Genomic DNA, 14863 nt, shown 5'->3' with positions numbered 1-14863 from the left:
CGGGAGCTGGTGCGTCTCCTCCAGTGGTGGCTGTGCTAATCTTTGCTGTATCATTCTGGTTTTCGTGCGTGTGGCTGACAGCTTTTGTACAACTCTGATGTCTAAAGAAAAAATGCTCCTGACTCGTATTTGCAAATGGCATTTACATTCATGAGCTGTTTTCTTCTCTGGGCTTTTTGTATTGTGGGGACTCGATGTTTTGCAGGGGAAATCCTGGCTCTAGCACTGTCTTCCCTGGACAAATCGCCCCATCCTGTTTCTTAATCAAACGCTGCCAAAATGGGAGGGCTAGTCCAGCTCCGCTGCCTTGCTGGCCAGCCCCAAAATCAGCTGTTTGGCAGCTCAGTGGCAAGAGCTAAGCACCGTTATTGTGCATTTGAGTATCGTGTTTGGACCACGTACAGAAACTGTGGCTAACTCTCCATAGGAGCCCAGGTTCCCCATATCCCTCCCCAAACAGCGCTGGCAGAGCAGATGGACCTTAATTTCCTTCCCTCTGCAGTGAAATGCACTGATTTCCCTGGTGTCATCAGGCTTCAGCTATTCTTGAAAAAAAGATTGTGGCAAATGGAGGTGCAATTCTTTTAAAATGTTGTCTTTCTCTTTTTTTTCTTTTTTTCTTTTCTTTTTTTTTCTTTCCTTTTTTTTTTTTTTTTTTTGTGAGAAGTAGCAGCAACAGAAATTACCTGAAGATCAAAGAAAAAGGATGCTGTACTCAGGGACAACTCCAAAATAATATGGGGCAGTTGCTCAGCAACTCTCCAATGCAAAGCATTGCTATTTTCTAGTACCTCCCCCATCTGCACAAGAGGGATGATGTCGAGGATTAGTCAAAGAAAAGTCAGTGTGATTGCCCCAGTGCAATTAGATCTAAGGTCTTTGCAAACAGTTCCTATCAATCAACCTCAAGCCATTGATCTTTCCTCTAAAGCACTTACTAAAAAATAAATTATGCTTTTTTGATCTAATCAACTATTAATGATTCTTCTCTTCCCTTTTGAGGCTGGGTAAATAAAAATTCTATCAGAACTTGCTTAATAATTATTTGGGACACATACTGGACCAAATCCTGAGTGCAAAGCAATGACTCAGAACCCAAAGGCAGATTTCTTTTCTTCCTGGTCTCCTTTTTTGCTGGAATATCTACTCTTCAGGCCGGTGTTCATGTGATGTGGTGCACAATGCTGAATGTTGTGTGCCCGAAGCTGCGGTGCACATGGGCCACGGGGCTCCGACTGCTCTGCGGCAGCTCCCAAGGGTTTTACCTTGCTGCTGTGGCCTCGCCTCGATGCTGCAGGCATCAGTGCAAGGCGCTGGGTCGCTGTGGAGCTTCATGGTACCTTCACTGTTTGGGGTGATCTGCCAGGAAATTGGGCCAATACCAGCACAGCTGCTGAGCAGGTGGGACAGCTGCTTGCACGGCCTCCGGGGAGGAGAAATCTGTTCCCACATCTCTGCTGTACATGCAGCCACTGTGGTTGTGCAAGCCCAGGATTGCATCTGTACGTCAGCGTGCAATGACCGCACACAGGATGGGGCTAGGAGGCACATTTCAGAAATGGCTTTCTGGTAGCCACCGTGCTGCCACCTTCCTTCCTCCCTGTCAGCCGTGCTGCAGGGAGAGTGTAAAGCTTTGAGCAGACGCTTTGGAAAATCAGTCTCCAATTGCAAAGAGCTTTGGGAGCTTTGAGATCCTAGGGATCTTTGGGATGTGGGACTCTGCCTCCATCAAATGATGAGCAGTGTCAGCAAAGTGGAGCCGGCCTGCTGGAGGTACAACAGCTCCGCAACGGAGGTTGCCGTGCCGCAGATTGCAGCGTGCGGGCTCCTGCGATTTATGTCCTGCCTCTCTGTCTTCTTCAGCTGTGCCCCGCTGCCTGGAGAAGACAATCTCTGCCTGGTCCCCGCAAGGCAGGCTTATTTGGTCTGCTCGCCCTGCAGATAATGCCATAGACACACCAGTGTTGCAATGAAATGTTTTTCCCACTCGAGCCTAATGAGAGGAGCCAGGAAGAGCCGGTGGAAAGCGCGACGGCAGATAATTGCAGCCCAGCAATTACCCACACAGTCCTCTGCCTGCGTTGTCCTCGCGCTGCGCTGACGCTCGCCCCGAGCCGGCCGCACGGTGACCCGCGCTGCAGACGTGACCGGCAGAGCAAGGGACAGGCTGCACGAGGCGCGTGCCTCGAAACCCCGGCAGCCCCGCTTGTGAGACCTCCGCGCCGCTTCGCTTCCGCGCGGCCGCGTTGCCCGGGCAGGCGAGGAGAGCTGGCTTCGTCTGGTTAGAGCTGCTAAAATCAACGTCGTAAAAAAAAAAAATTCTTAATCAAGATAACTGAATTAAAGGAAAAATGTGGAATATTTTCTCCTTGTTTTCAAGAGGTCTCATAACTCACTGAAATTTTTTTGAAGCCTGGCTGTTCCAAAGGGCAACCCCTGTGTTTTCCCAAAAGCTTTCACTTCTTGCTCGCTACAGAGCATCCAAGTAGGATCTGTTTTGCAAAACATGGTGCACTTTGCACAATTAATCTGGCTGTGAAATCCTGCCGGCAGGTGCCGGTGCACAAAAAGGGCTGCGACATGCTTGGGAGATCATACATTTCAGTGGCAGTGCCTGCAAATGTATGAGCTCATGTATACATGTATATGTATATGTATACATGCAAACTCCGACAGATTTGCTTTGGAATTGGTGAAGAGCTTTAAAACGATGCCATGATATTCTTAAACTCCAGCTGTCACATGAAACGTGGTTTAGACTCACTCCCCTGCTGTTCCCAACCTGCTTGGAAACGAGCGGGATCCGCCAGTGGGGCCCTGGAAGCAGCACTGGCACTGCCTCTTCGGTGGCACCGCACGGTGCTGGCGGACGGGGCTGAAGTACGGCACAAAGCAAAGAAAACGGGGGAAACGGCCCGAGAGCGAGGTGCGTGCCCCACCAGAGCCATCTCGCATGCTTCTGGTGTCCTCGCCGGGCCGCGGCACACCACCCCTGCTCCTGGCGACAGCTGCATGCTGCCACGAAATCCTAAAGACGGAGGTGGCCTGGCCCCCTCCCTCCTTTCCAAGCTGCGCCGGCCGGGCATCGCTCCTGCCCGCGGGCATTGCTGCCTCTTCTCTGCTTCAGCATCCCGTGGGGAATAACAAAAATCCTGCATTTTGCAGCAGACGGAATACCTCCAGGTGCCAAGCACTGCCCAAGGCACCTCGGCGCGTTCCCTGCGGACACAGGGATTCTGATTCCTGCCCTTTTCTGGTTTCTGAGAAAATTACGGAGGAGCCTGTCCCCCGCCGGGCAGCCAGGCAGCCACTGCGTCTAGGGGCGCAGGGCAGGGACTATACGAATAACCCTGATTTACAGCTGGAGAAAACCAGCTCCCTGCACAGAGGAGCAAGGGTAACATAACAGGCCAGAAACCTCATCAGACGCCAGGCTGGGCAGTGAAACTCGTTTTGTTGCTAAAACGCTGTTTACTGCAAGCCGAACCAATCAACGGATCTGCCCGGGGTTTCAGCTCCGCTCCGGCCCTGCTCCCAGGCTGTTCCTCTCTGCATGAGTCTGAGTCCAAATTACCAGCTCATCTAGAGGCCAAAGCAGCCCTTGTTTCACTAAAATTGTCTTCTTCAGCAGCCCGAAGCAAGAGTAAACCCCAGGTGGACACATTGCAGCTGGCTGCACAAGGGGAGGACGCAGAGCTGGGGGGCGAGGGGTGGACGAGGCACGTGGGACAGATGAAGTGCACAGGGTGGACAAGCCTCGTGGGGCTAGGAGCGCGTTTCTGTGCCCAGAAGAAGGACACAAGCAGATACCACCACAGGCAGAAACACACTGAGCGTCGCTGCAGCTGATGCCTCCTAAATGCTTCATCCCCCTCTTGTCACTGTCTCCCCTTTAATCCCCCTTTCCCAGCCTTTTGTAGCAAGATGCCTGACATACTCACTATCAGTCTCTGCTCATTTATAACAAACATCAAGAGGAAGTCTGAGAAGATGAGGAATTGGAGATCAGGACCTAGTGCAATAGGTAATAGAAGAGAATACATTAGGCACACTAAGGTTCAATACAAAATAAATTTTCCATTTGCTTTTTCAGATCTAAGGGCAGACTTGACATTGTCACACACAGCTGGAGACATGCTTTAGAAAGAGATTTGTATTAGAAAAGCCAGGAGTCAGGGAAAATCCTTGTGCAGATGAAATTCTTTCTAAATTAAACTGATTTGGAGCCCCACAGACAATAAAATACAGTTTGGACTTCGGAGGGAAATGGGCGGGCTGAGGAGGCAGTGTCCCTCCCCAGGCAAGTTTCCAGAGAAGGGCTGGAGGAGGAGGCCGCTTTGCTGTGGCTCACAGCAGGGAGTGCTGATGAAGCTGGAAGAGCAGACGGACACAGTTCATTCCTCCAAGGAAGGTTATCTTCCTTCAATGGACGCATACTTCACTAACAGATTGTGAAGCTGTTGGACCTTCGCAGGTCTCAGATTAAGTCCCCCATCCCAAAGAGACGTGTCCAATCTGCAGCAGCAGAGATCACCCTATTTATATGGAGGAGGGACTTGGAGGAAGGACAGTGTCTAGGTGAAGGAGGTTGCTGTCCCTCACATCCAGACAGATTCCATCAGTTTGCTTCACAGAGGCCATCAGAAAGCTGGAGCACAGCAACGAATCTGTGACCCCCCCCGGCTAGACACTGTCCAGCAGTCTGGAGACAACAGGCTTCATTATCAGGGTTTTGGAGAAGTCAAATGGTCAAATCAGCTGAACTAAAAGCTAGCTAGACTGCTAATTTCCCTGAAGCTAAGAATTTTTGGAGTTGGTTTCTGATCTCAGCAACAAAGATTGTGTTTTCCTTCAGCTCTTCAGGACTCTGGAGAACTACCTCTTCTTCTGTGCAGCATTGCTTTTGCAACCAAATATGCTGGTGGAATAAATACCAGACTGAGAGTCCAAACTTTGACTTTCAGACAAACTTCTCAAATACTGTGCCTGAAGGACACTACAATTTGTAAGACACTGAACACCCATCCGAAGGTTTTTGAGCAGCTTCTGCCTTCAGCCACGCTAGTGTGAATCTGAAGGATTCTCTTGGTCCAGTCAAGTCACTCAGATAGAGAAGAGCAGAACAGCCATTGCATTTCCACGTGGAATTCATCTGGAAGAACGAGAGCTACGTTCTCCTCCCCATTGCACACAATGTGTCCATGGGATTGCCTATTTGTCAGAGAGGAGAGAACTGATCCCCACTGCGTGGCAGTAATAAATTAGATGGAATTAAACTGATACAAATTAGAGATATGTTAGTTTCTATATAAAGTAATATACTTAATTAGTTCAGGAAGTCTGTTAAATATTACATAAGGTTCCCAATGAGTTCCCTGCCTCCAGGTCTCCATGGGCCAGTGGGGATCTGGGGAGCTGACATTTGCGCATCTTCTCCCGGAGTAGCTCTGAAGAGAACGATGGTTTCCATAACTGGGTTTAAACTAGACCCTGCTAATTGCTAAGTGTCATTAAGTTGTATAAAGTCTGATTAAGCCAAAGTCCAGAGAAACCCAGCTCATTTCTCCTACAGCTGCTCCTTTTTCACATCCACATGGGAACAAAACTGGCTTTGATTAGAAGCTGTTCAGTGTTTCTCAAATGCCCCTACTCAGCTGCTAAGCTATGTATCCTATTAAGAGCTTTAGAAATGAAATCCTGCCCTGCTTTTTTAAAGCATCACCTGATGGAGAACCAAGTTTAACTGATGTTTTTCCATAGAATTGTAATATTTACTCTTCAGTAACACAGCAAAATGATTCCAGTGTAGCTGGTAACAGCTGTGTTCAGATATTATGCCTTGTTGTTCAGACCCTGCCATCTCTCTATGAAAACATCTATTGGTCTTAGCAGATGCCAAATCAGTCCAAGCTGACAGATGCAGGATGACTTTTGTTCTTATTCCCCTTGTGCTCTGAAATTTTCATTTCAAAATGCAATATTGAATTGGCCTTGGCAAGAAACAGGTGTTAATTCTGATCAGACAGTTTCTTCATTACTAACCATATTACTCATCCTGCTCAGTTGTGCTTTCCTTCCCCAGAGCCACCAAACTCAGCATTTCCCCACTCAGAGCAGCACAGTTGGTTTCTGCACGAGACTGGGAATGTGACTTTGCTTGGTGACAAGGTGATCCGTAATTTTAAGGAGTTAGTTCTCAAGGAGACAAAAACAGTCACTGCAGTTTGGGACAGGTCCAACCGTATCCTTTGCACCAAAGGATACAGTTTTATTATGCTTTGGTGTGGCTGTATTTGCAGGTTACAGCTAAAGCCAGGAATGGAAGGAGGGAGAGAAAGTACAAGGGAGGAATGGAAGGAAAGAAGGAAGGAAGAAAGGAAGGAAGGGAAGGAGGGCACTGAAATAGAAGGCAAGAGGCACAGGACTTGTTTTTATGCAGACGTATATAGCAAATGCGGGTGGAGTGGCAAGCAGTGGTGGTGGGTGAAGGGTTTGGCCTTGCAGAAGGGTTCTGGGCGGGAGCAGCGGGAGCCCACGCGGGTGGGCTGGGGCATGCGGTAGTGCCAGTGCAGGCAGCGGGGCCTCCGACCCGCGGTGCCGGCCACATGCCTGCTTGAGAGCAGAGCTATGGATGCGGTGCTCACCTTTCCGACAGCTGAGTTTGCAGTGTATTCCTCAGCATTTTCAAGGACTGTTCTCATCCTTGTCTTGTTCAGCAAAGAATAAACCTGTCGAGTTAAGTCCCTTGCAAAGTGTGAAGGGAAAAAGCCCTCTCCACCAGCAGCAGAAGTCGTTCTGACGCCTGGCTGAGCAGCAGAACAAAGCACACCAAGAGCTGGTTTCATTCCATCCCATCCAGGTTTGCAGCGGCATGCTGTTTTTCAAGCCTTATACCTCACCAAGTTTAGCAGACAGGCTGCTGCTGTTGTTGCTGTTTTTAAAAGGAGAATATATTAGAAAGTGGCATTTCACTGGAAAGCCATCTCTAGGATGGGAAGTGGTCCCCTGGCATCTTCTGCACCCTCCTCTGACACTACCTGTTAAAAATTTGTATTTTCTTTGCCACTGCTGTTTGGGCAGTAGCTGAGCAGCTCGACAGTCCAGCAAAGCAGGAACTCATCTTTGCAGCTCCAGGGTCGCTCCTCTGCACTGCACTGCCCTCGTGCTCCATGTCAGCACTGCCAGACTGGGAGGGGAGCTCAGAAAAGGAAAATTTTGGAGCCAAATAAACATCTCCCTGTGATGAAAGGCAGAAGAAAAGGAAATAAAGCACAGGGACGGGTTGCATGCTGACAGATACTTGGATGAATGCCAGAGCACTTTCAGCCCTCATCAGCAAAGACACAAACACAAAGAGGATTTTATAATCATCCCGTTCTTTAAAGTTTGTTTCACACATGAGCTGGCTCCACAGGACAGAAAAAAGCCATGGAAAAAACACAATTCGGGCATAGCAATAGCAGCATCTCTCCCAGGAGCCTGGGGCCTGCCCTGCCTCCGGCTCCAGCAGCTCTGACTCCTGCCAGCGTGGAGCAGCCTGCAGCAAAGAGGGGGCCCCACAAAAGCGCTCATTTCTGCCCCAAATACTGCTGGTGCTAATGTGCTTTCTGCTTTCCTATCCTGTGGTTTCAGGACAGGGCCATCCTTACGGTGTGACTGCAATGCTGCGTATGGCTAAAAACCACATTCGTTGTGCAGCTCAAAGGATGCAGAGGGGAGTTTGTCCTGCCGGTGGGAGTTTGTCCTCACCTGGGCTGCAAGGTCCCCTGAGAAGCTTTAATAAACCTGTGCTGAAGTGCAAATTCCCCTAGGAAAGGGCTGCAGGTAGCATCCTCCCTGTCAGAACTGTATTTTGCTAGTTCAGCTTCGCTTATTCCAGGAGAAACGGGAGCTTCCAGGTGCCCCGTTCAGGAAGGGCTGAGCGGTGCCCGGGCAGCCGAGCACAGGCTGAGCGGGAGGGCGATTTCAGGTCACGCGTTCTCCGAGACCACCTGCAGGGACAGAGTGTGCAAGTTTAGCTTTGTTTGCATTTAAATGATTCAAGCATGATTACCACTTTGTCAGCTGCGGAAGATCACAGGTGCTGAAGGTGGGAGAGACTGTCAGTTATGTAGAAATATTTAATCAATCAGCTAAAAAGAAACACCCTCCCCACTCCAGGCTTATTATACGCAAGAACTACCTGCAGGCAAGGATGATGTTGTATTTAAGAAACACTTTAATGTACTCTTCAGAGCTAAAAAGACATTTCATGGAATAAAACTTAAGTGGATCAGATAAAAACAACAATTCAAGCCAAGAAAGTTATCTTGTCACATATACTGACATGCCTCCCAGAGAGGGGAGCAATCCAGCCCCTTGCGTCTGGATTTCTTGGTTTGTTAGAAAGATAAGGAGCAGCTAAGAAAATCTAAGCACCTCAGAAAACATCTGACAAAACTTCAGCATCCCTACAACACTGCTAAGAATCTGAAAATGAGTTTTGTAGTGTGATCCTCTGCATCCAGTGTTGGGCATATGTTATCTGAAATCTTCTTGAATTGCAAACAAAAGCATGAGGTAACCTGAAGACAAAGTGATGGTGGGCTAAGACAATACAGAGGCATGTATGATAGGCTCAGATTGAGCGTGGACTGTGACATGCATCTTGTAGCTCAAGGAACCCCTTTCAAGACTGAAAACGTCTTGACCTGAGAGAATAATAAAACTGTTGCATTTTTATAGCATGGGGACTATGGATATTTAATGAAACTACAAGATGCTAAATTCTAGAAACAAGGAGAATTAATCTTGACCTGTAAAAAAAGGTGCCCTGCTGGGAAGAGCAGATCAGTCCCTGCACCAATGGCCGCATAATCAGCCTGCACTGAAAATTCGTTTATTTGAAAGAGAGTTTGGGAGAAGAGAGAAATTCATCATACTACTTCTGTCCAGTTTATAAATCTGTGTGGCATCCCGCAAGTCACAAGAGAAAACAGAAATGAGACGCCGAACAGAGGAAATGTATACAAAGGGAACTCCAGACTGGTCCCTCCAGGACCTCCAAACTAAAATAATAAACAGCAGAACCAGAAGCTATCGTCACTAAGCCACATGCGTACACAGCGTGTACAAAATGCTCTGTGAGTCAGACTGATTGCCCCTTCCCCAAAGGAGGAGATGCTCACAGCGAGGTTTAGCAAACCCAGCAGCAGGAGCTGGTCCTGAGGCACTGAGCCTTGATGTGGTAGCGCACAAACTTTGCCAGGCCTGCACCCAGCGTTGGGCCTGCCGCAATACTACATCGAAGGCTCAAGCTTCCCAGACCTTGGGAGGTCTCAGAAGCCATTTGTCTCTTAGCCTGAAGGCTCAGCATCACGGAGAAACCCCAGCACAGCCAGCCTACAGGAGGGTTATTCACTCCTCGTTCGCTCACTGCATGAATCCAAAACAACTTTCAAGTGCAGACTTCTCTGTCACTAAAAGACAGCCTTAAAAATGGTCACATACTACCCTTCTACCTTTTTAAAAGATAGAGAACACCTGCAGAATTCATATTTAAGTTAAGCTAAGCATATTCCATCATACCATCCACTTGCATACCCGTATTCAATCTGCTTTGACTTCTGAGTTGGACAATTTCATTTGCTTCACTATCATGGTACCATTTTTTTTTTTTAAGTATATTAAATGTATTTTTGGCCTTCTACTGAAGCAACAGATAAATATCATGGTCAGGAAAACTATAGCCTGCTCAGCTCTGTCATCTCTGATTTATCTAACACTCCAGGCAAATTACTCTGGATAAACAATAATTTTGCATTTTGCAAACCACTTTGTAAATTACCTTAGGTACAAAATACATCTCTGCTTCTTGTCTGAACGTCAAAAACTTTGTGAATAACGAATGACAGCTAACAAACAGCAAACAGCTCATGGTGATACCACTGCAGCATGCATGCAGTAATTTGGCATTTGTAAACATTTTAATGAATATTAATGATTCTCTGAATATCTGGAGGTTACAAATAACATGGGATCATAAACTGGCCCACTGGTTCATTAAACATCATCAAAAAAAAACAAAAAAACAAAAAACAAAAAAAACAGAGCTTTCTCCATCACATCTGAGGAGATATGCCTAAAATCCAGCAGATCCCCTCAGATTGTGACGGCGGCAGAATTACGGAGCTGATCCGCCGTTCGCCACCGGATCAGCACCGGATCAGCGGGAGGCCGCTCAGCCTCATCCTGGGATCGGTTCTTCCTCAAAGCACCCCTGAGGTCGAGCAGAAAGTTCCCGAACGCGCACCGACCACCTCCACCTCAGCTCCGAGCTTATCCCCGGCTGGAAGCGGGCTCATCTCCCCGGGCCGCCTCGGCGCCCTCTGCTCTGCCTGGCCGAGCGGCGGCTCCCCCGTGGGAACGCGGCGCGGCCCGGGCTCCCCCGTGGGAACGTAGCGCGGCCCCGGCCCCCCGCGCGGCGGCTCCCCCGTGGAGGTTGGAGTAGCCAGGGCGAGGCACACACCCCCAGGGCGGTGGCTCCACGCGTGTTTCTGGGAGAGCAAGAGGCCGTTGCTCTGCTGTGTGGGACCTGCTCGTCGGAGAGGTGCACAACTTACCAGATTTCCCAGGAAAGAAAAAGGCGTCTGCCGGGATCTCCAGGCAGCGCGTTTCTCAGGTTTCTAACGCTGCTGTGCTGCATTTTTCCCGCACCTTTCTCCAACAGTGGCTACACCGTAGGAAGGGGACCATCCTCACAGTGACACGATACCTGTGCAAAGCCTTCCACGCCTGCAGTCCGGAGCGGGCACCATGCACTTGGGTTTTCCAGGGTGGGTAACTTCAGCCTCGAGCATCGTCTGCTGTAGCCCAAAGCTACTCTCCTCAGCTATGAAGTGCTCAGGGAGGGTGGGGAGGACAGAGCATCACAAGCCCCTCTCCGGGCCCAGGGCTGCGGACAGGACTCCTTGGTGGCGTGGCCAGGCCTGGCTCTGCCTGCGCGAGGGGACTCCTGGCCGACATCCTATTAAAGACAAACTAAGCCTCGGCCTCCACTCCTCGGCATGGAGGCAGGGAGCCTGCCGTGGCCCCGTGAGGAGCAGTCACCACAGAGAGCCGCAGCAACCCGGCATCGCCCACGGCCCTGGGCGGGCGCCCGGCCAGGCAGGGCACCCCGGGCCCTCCGCCCCCCCGAAGCAGAGCAGGGCAGGGAGCACCAGCAGGGCAAGGAGGGGGCAGGCGGGCTGGCCTGGGGCATCCCAAGGGATGCCCTGGCTGGAGAGAGGGATACTCCGCTCCACAGGGAGGGAGTGTGCTTCTGGGGGGGTGGAAGGGTGCTGTTGGGGAGGTGGCAGGATGGACTAGGGGATGGAGGGATACACTGGAGGGATGCAGGGATGCTCTCAGGAAGAATGCAGGGATGCTACATGGGGAGGCAGGGATGCTCTGGGGGATGCAGGGGTGCTCTTGCGTAGGGATGTGGGAATGATTTGGGGGGGGGATGCAGCAGTGCACCCAGACATGGATGCAAGCATGTTTTGGGGGATGCAGGGATGCCCTGGGGGAATGCAGGGGTGCTCCCAGGGAGGAGAATGCAAGGATGCTCGGAGGTGTGTGTGTGAATTCCTCAGTTCCTAGAGGAAGGCTCTAGGGAGATTCAGGGATGCTCGGGGGGGGGGGATAAAGGAGTGCTCCCGGGGAGGGGGATGCAGGGGTGCTCGGGGGGGGCGGTGCAGGGGTGACCAGCGGCCGCGAGGCTCCCGTCCCCCGGGCCGGGCCGGGCCGGGGCGGGCCGGGGCGGGGCGCAGCCCGGCGCGGCCCGGCGCGGCGCGGCGCGGCGCGGACCATGGAGAGCGGCGGGGCGCTGAACGGCTCCGCCGCCGCCGAGCGCTTCGCCGCCGGCGGCACCGCGGCGCTGGGCGCGCTAATGGCCCTGCTGATCGCCGTCACCGTGGCCGGCAATGCCCTGGTCATGCTGGCCTTCGTGGTGGACTCCAGCCTGCGCACCCCGAACAACTTCTTCCTGCTCAACCTGGCCATCTCGGATTTCCTAGTAGGTAAAGTGCCGCCCGGCTCCGCGCAGCTCCGCGCCCGCGGGGCCGCCGCCGCCTCCCCGGCGCGGCAGAAAACCCCCGGCAGCGCCAGCCTCCCCTCCAGCAGCACCCAGGGGTCCCCTCCACTGCCACCCGCCCCGGGGGACAGCGCGGCGCCCGGCGGGCTGCACGGCCCGCGGGGCTGGGACACGGCGGAGCGCTGTGCCCGGAGCCCCGCGGCTGCGAGCGGCTGCCCCGGCGCTGGTCGCTCCGGGGCCGTGGCCGCGGTGCGCCAGGCAGCTGCGTGCTCCGCCGGCGCCAGCCACCGTGCGGACTCCGGTACTTCAGTGTGAACCGACGCCTCTGGTTGCAGGTGCCTTCTGCATTCCCTTGTACGTGCCCTATGTGCTGACAGGGAGATGGATCTTCGGCAGAAGCCTCTGCAAACTCTGGCTGGTAGTTGATTACCTGCTCTGCACCTCTTCGGTCTTCAACATCGTACTGATTAGCTATGACAGATTTCTCTCTGTGACAAGAGCGGTGAGTCCTCATGGCAGCTGAAAGGGGAATATTCCCTCCTTGCTTTATTCTCCGGATTCATTGCAATAATTAAAAGCCTTTTGAATTCTCCAGAAATTATGAATCTTTCAGCCTGCTGGTGGAAAGCAATAATTATCCACAAATACATAATTCAGTTGTGGTTTCAGACTAGTATTTCTGGCACAATTAAATCATTTAAGGTTCAAACCCCATTGTGCAGGTATTCCCTTCTCAGACAGAGAAGGGAAGATGTATACAAGTGAGTCAGTGAGCTAAGTAGACCTATTACCAGCTTCCAGGGGCTAGTTATCTCCAAGAAAAAAATGAGTGGATTGCAATTGGACTTCTAGCTTCTCCTTGGCTACCAAGGCAGTAGATTTCGGTTCCACTTCTGCAGGTCACTGCTCTGAGGTGTTTGGGTACTCAGCTGTAAGATGAAAATACTTAGCATTTTGCAGGAGGTAGCTCGCAACTTACAGGCAGATCAGATTCATTGCCGTTTGTTTTTTCCCTGGTTCCTAATATGATGCAGATTAGCTACAACAAGCCCAAGTTCAGAGAGAGACAGAGCAAAATCTCTGCCTAGCCTGGGAGCTTAATGCCGAGGAGTTACAGAGAGTAGATATGGATGACTCAGGTAAGGGACTGCTAAGCTTGAACCAAGTCAGTACATTTCCAGTGAGAATTGCCAAGTATGTTTTTGGAGCTGCAAGATGAGGGTTCTAAGTCTTCCCTGCAGGAGTGCGATTTATCTAGCAACTGCTCCTGTTGCCTGTGGCATATGGATTTGTTACACTGCTGGGATATTGCCTAGCAACTTTACTAGAAATGCTAACAGTTCACTTATGAAGAGTCTCAACCAGTTGGTGAGTATGGTCATTCCTAAGAAAAGATATCCCCATTGCAGGTTGCCTACAGAGCCCAGCAAGGAAATACCAAGCAAGCAGTGCTGAAGATGGTGATGGTTTGGGTATTAGCATTCCTGCTCTATGGACCTGCCATTATCAGCTGGGAGTATATATCAGGCCAGAGTATCATACCCACTGGGGAATGCTATGCTGAATTTTTCTACAACTGGTATTTTCTCATGACAGCCTCTACACTGGAGTTTTTCACCCCTTTCATCAGTGTAATGTTTTTCAACCTGAGCATTTACCTGAACATACAGAAGCGTACCAAAATACGCCTGGATATTTTCCACAAAGTACACAACCAGTCCTTCACTGAAGAGATGGAAATGAGCCCAGAAGAAAAGCTTTCTTTGAAATGCCGTAAGTGCGAGCAGAAGGAGCCAGATGAAACCCTCAACCTCTCTAAGTGCAAAGCACAACACGCAGCCTCTACTGCCAGCGTGAGTGCAAAAGATGCACTGACAAGCCCAGATTGCTCTGGAAAACCAAAGTATTACAACAAAAAGAGCTGTAAAAACTCAGCATCTACTCTGTCCTTAGAAAAACGAATGAAGATAGTCTCCCAGAGCATGACTCAACACTTTAGGCTCTCTAGAGACAAGAAAGTGGCCAAATCGCTCGCAATAATTGTGGGCATTTTTGGGATTTGCTGGGCACCATACACTCTCCTCATGATCATCCGTGCTGGCTGCCATGGCCACTGCATCTCTGATTACTGGTATGAGACTTCCTTTTGGCTGTTGTGGATCAACTCTGCTGTTAACCCTGCCCTATACCCTCTCTGTCACTACAGTTTCAGAAGAGCTTTTATTAAACTCCTCTGTCCGAAGAAGCTAAAGATTCAACCTCACAATCCCCTTCAGAACTGCTGGAAGTGAACCCAGCCGTATGTATGGAGGAGAAGATCCTCTTTTAATTCACTTATTTTACAGAAAAGTACTGTAGTTTGCTTCCTTGGAAGAATCTGGGGGCATTGGTCTGGGGGGATGTGAGGAACGCAGCAGTGAGATCAATATTAATTTCTTCCAGTTCATCAACAACAAAAACACATAGAATGGACAGGTAAGTTTTTGACATTAACTACGCTCCCAAAATCTGCATCCTCTACCATAAGATGCCATAAAAGAGCTCTGCTGCCACCTAGTCAGTCAGAGTGGCATCGGCATTTTTAAAGAAAAAAATTAACAAATACAAATATCTAACCTAAAAATATTGGGCTGAACTACAGTTTACTTGCATTCAAACCAGATATTTTTGTGACTGAGAGGGTTTTTTTCTTACACTTATAATATTTGGCATATCTGATGATGCAGAATTTCAAACTTTTTTTCAAGAGAATAAACGCCTCATTTGTCGTTATTGCTGCAACTACAGCCATAATCTAGATCCCTATCACAG

The 14863-nt window shown here is 50.2% G+C and overlaps 1 protein-coding gene across 1 annotated transcript; it reads left to right on the top strand.

Annotated features, from left to right (window-relative positions):
- Positions 1-11827: 11827 nt before the first annotated feature.
- On the top strand, positions 11828-14343 carry HRH3 (histamine receptor H3). Its single transcript, XM_062589283.1, has 3 exons — positions 11828-12038; positions 12388-12554; positions 13462-14343. The coding sequence occupies exons 1-3, from the start codon at positions 11828-11830 to the stop codon at positions 14341-14343; spliced, it is 1260 nt and encodes a 419-aa protein (XP_062445267.1).
- The last annotated feature ends 520 nt before the right edge of the window (positions 14344-14863 follow it).

This window comes from Rhea pennata, chromosome 16 (assembly GCF_028389875.1).
Source record: "Rhea pennata isolate bPtePen1 chromosome 16, bPtePen1.pri, whole genome shotgun sequence".
In the NCBI taxonomy this organism is placed as follows: domain Eukaryota; kingdom Metazoa; phylum Chordata; class Aves; order Rheiformes; family Rheidae; genus Rhea; species Rhea pennata.
This window is presented reverse-complemented; position numbering and strand designations above follow the sequence as displayed.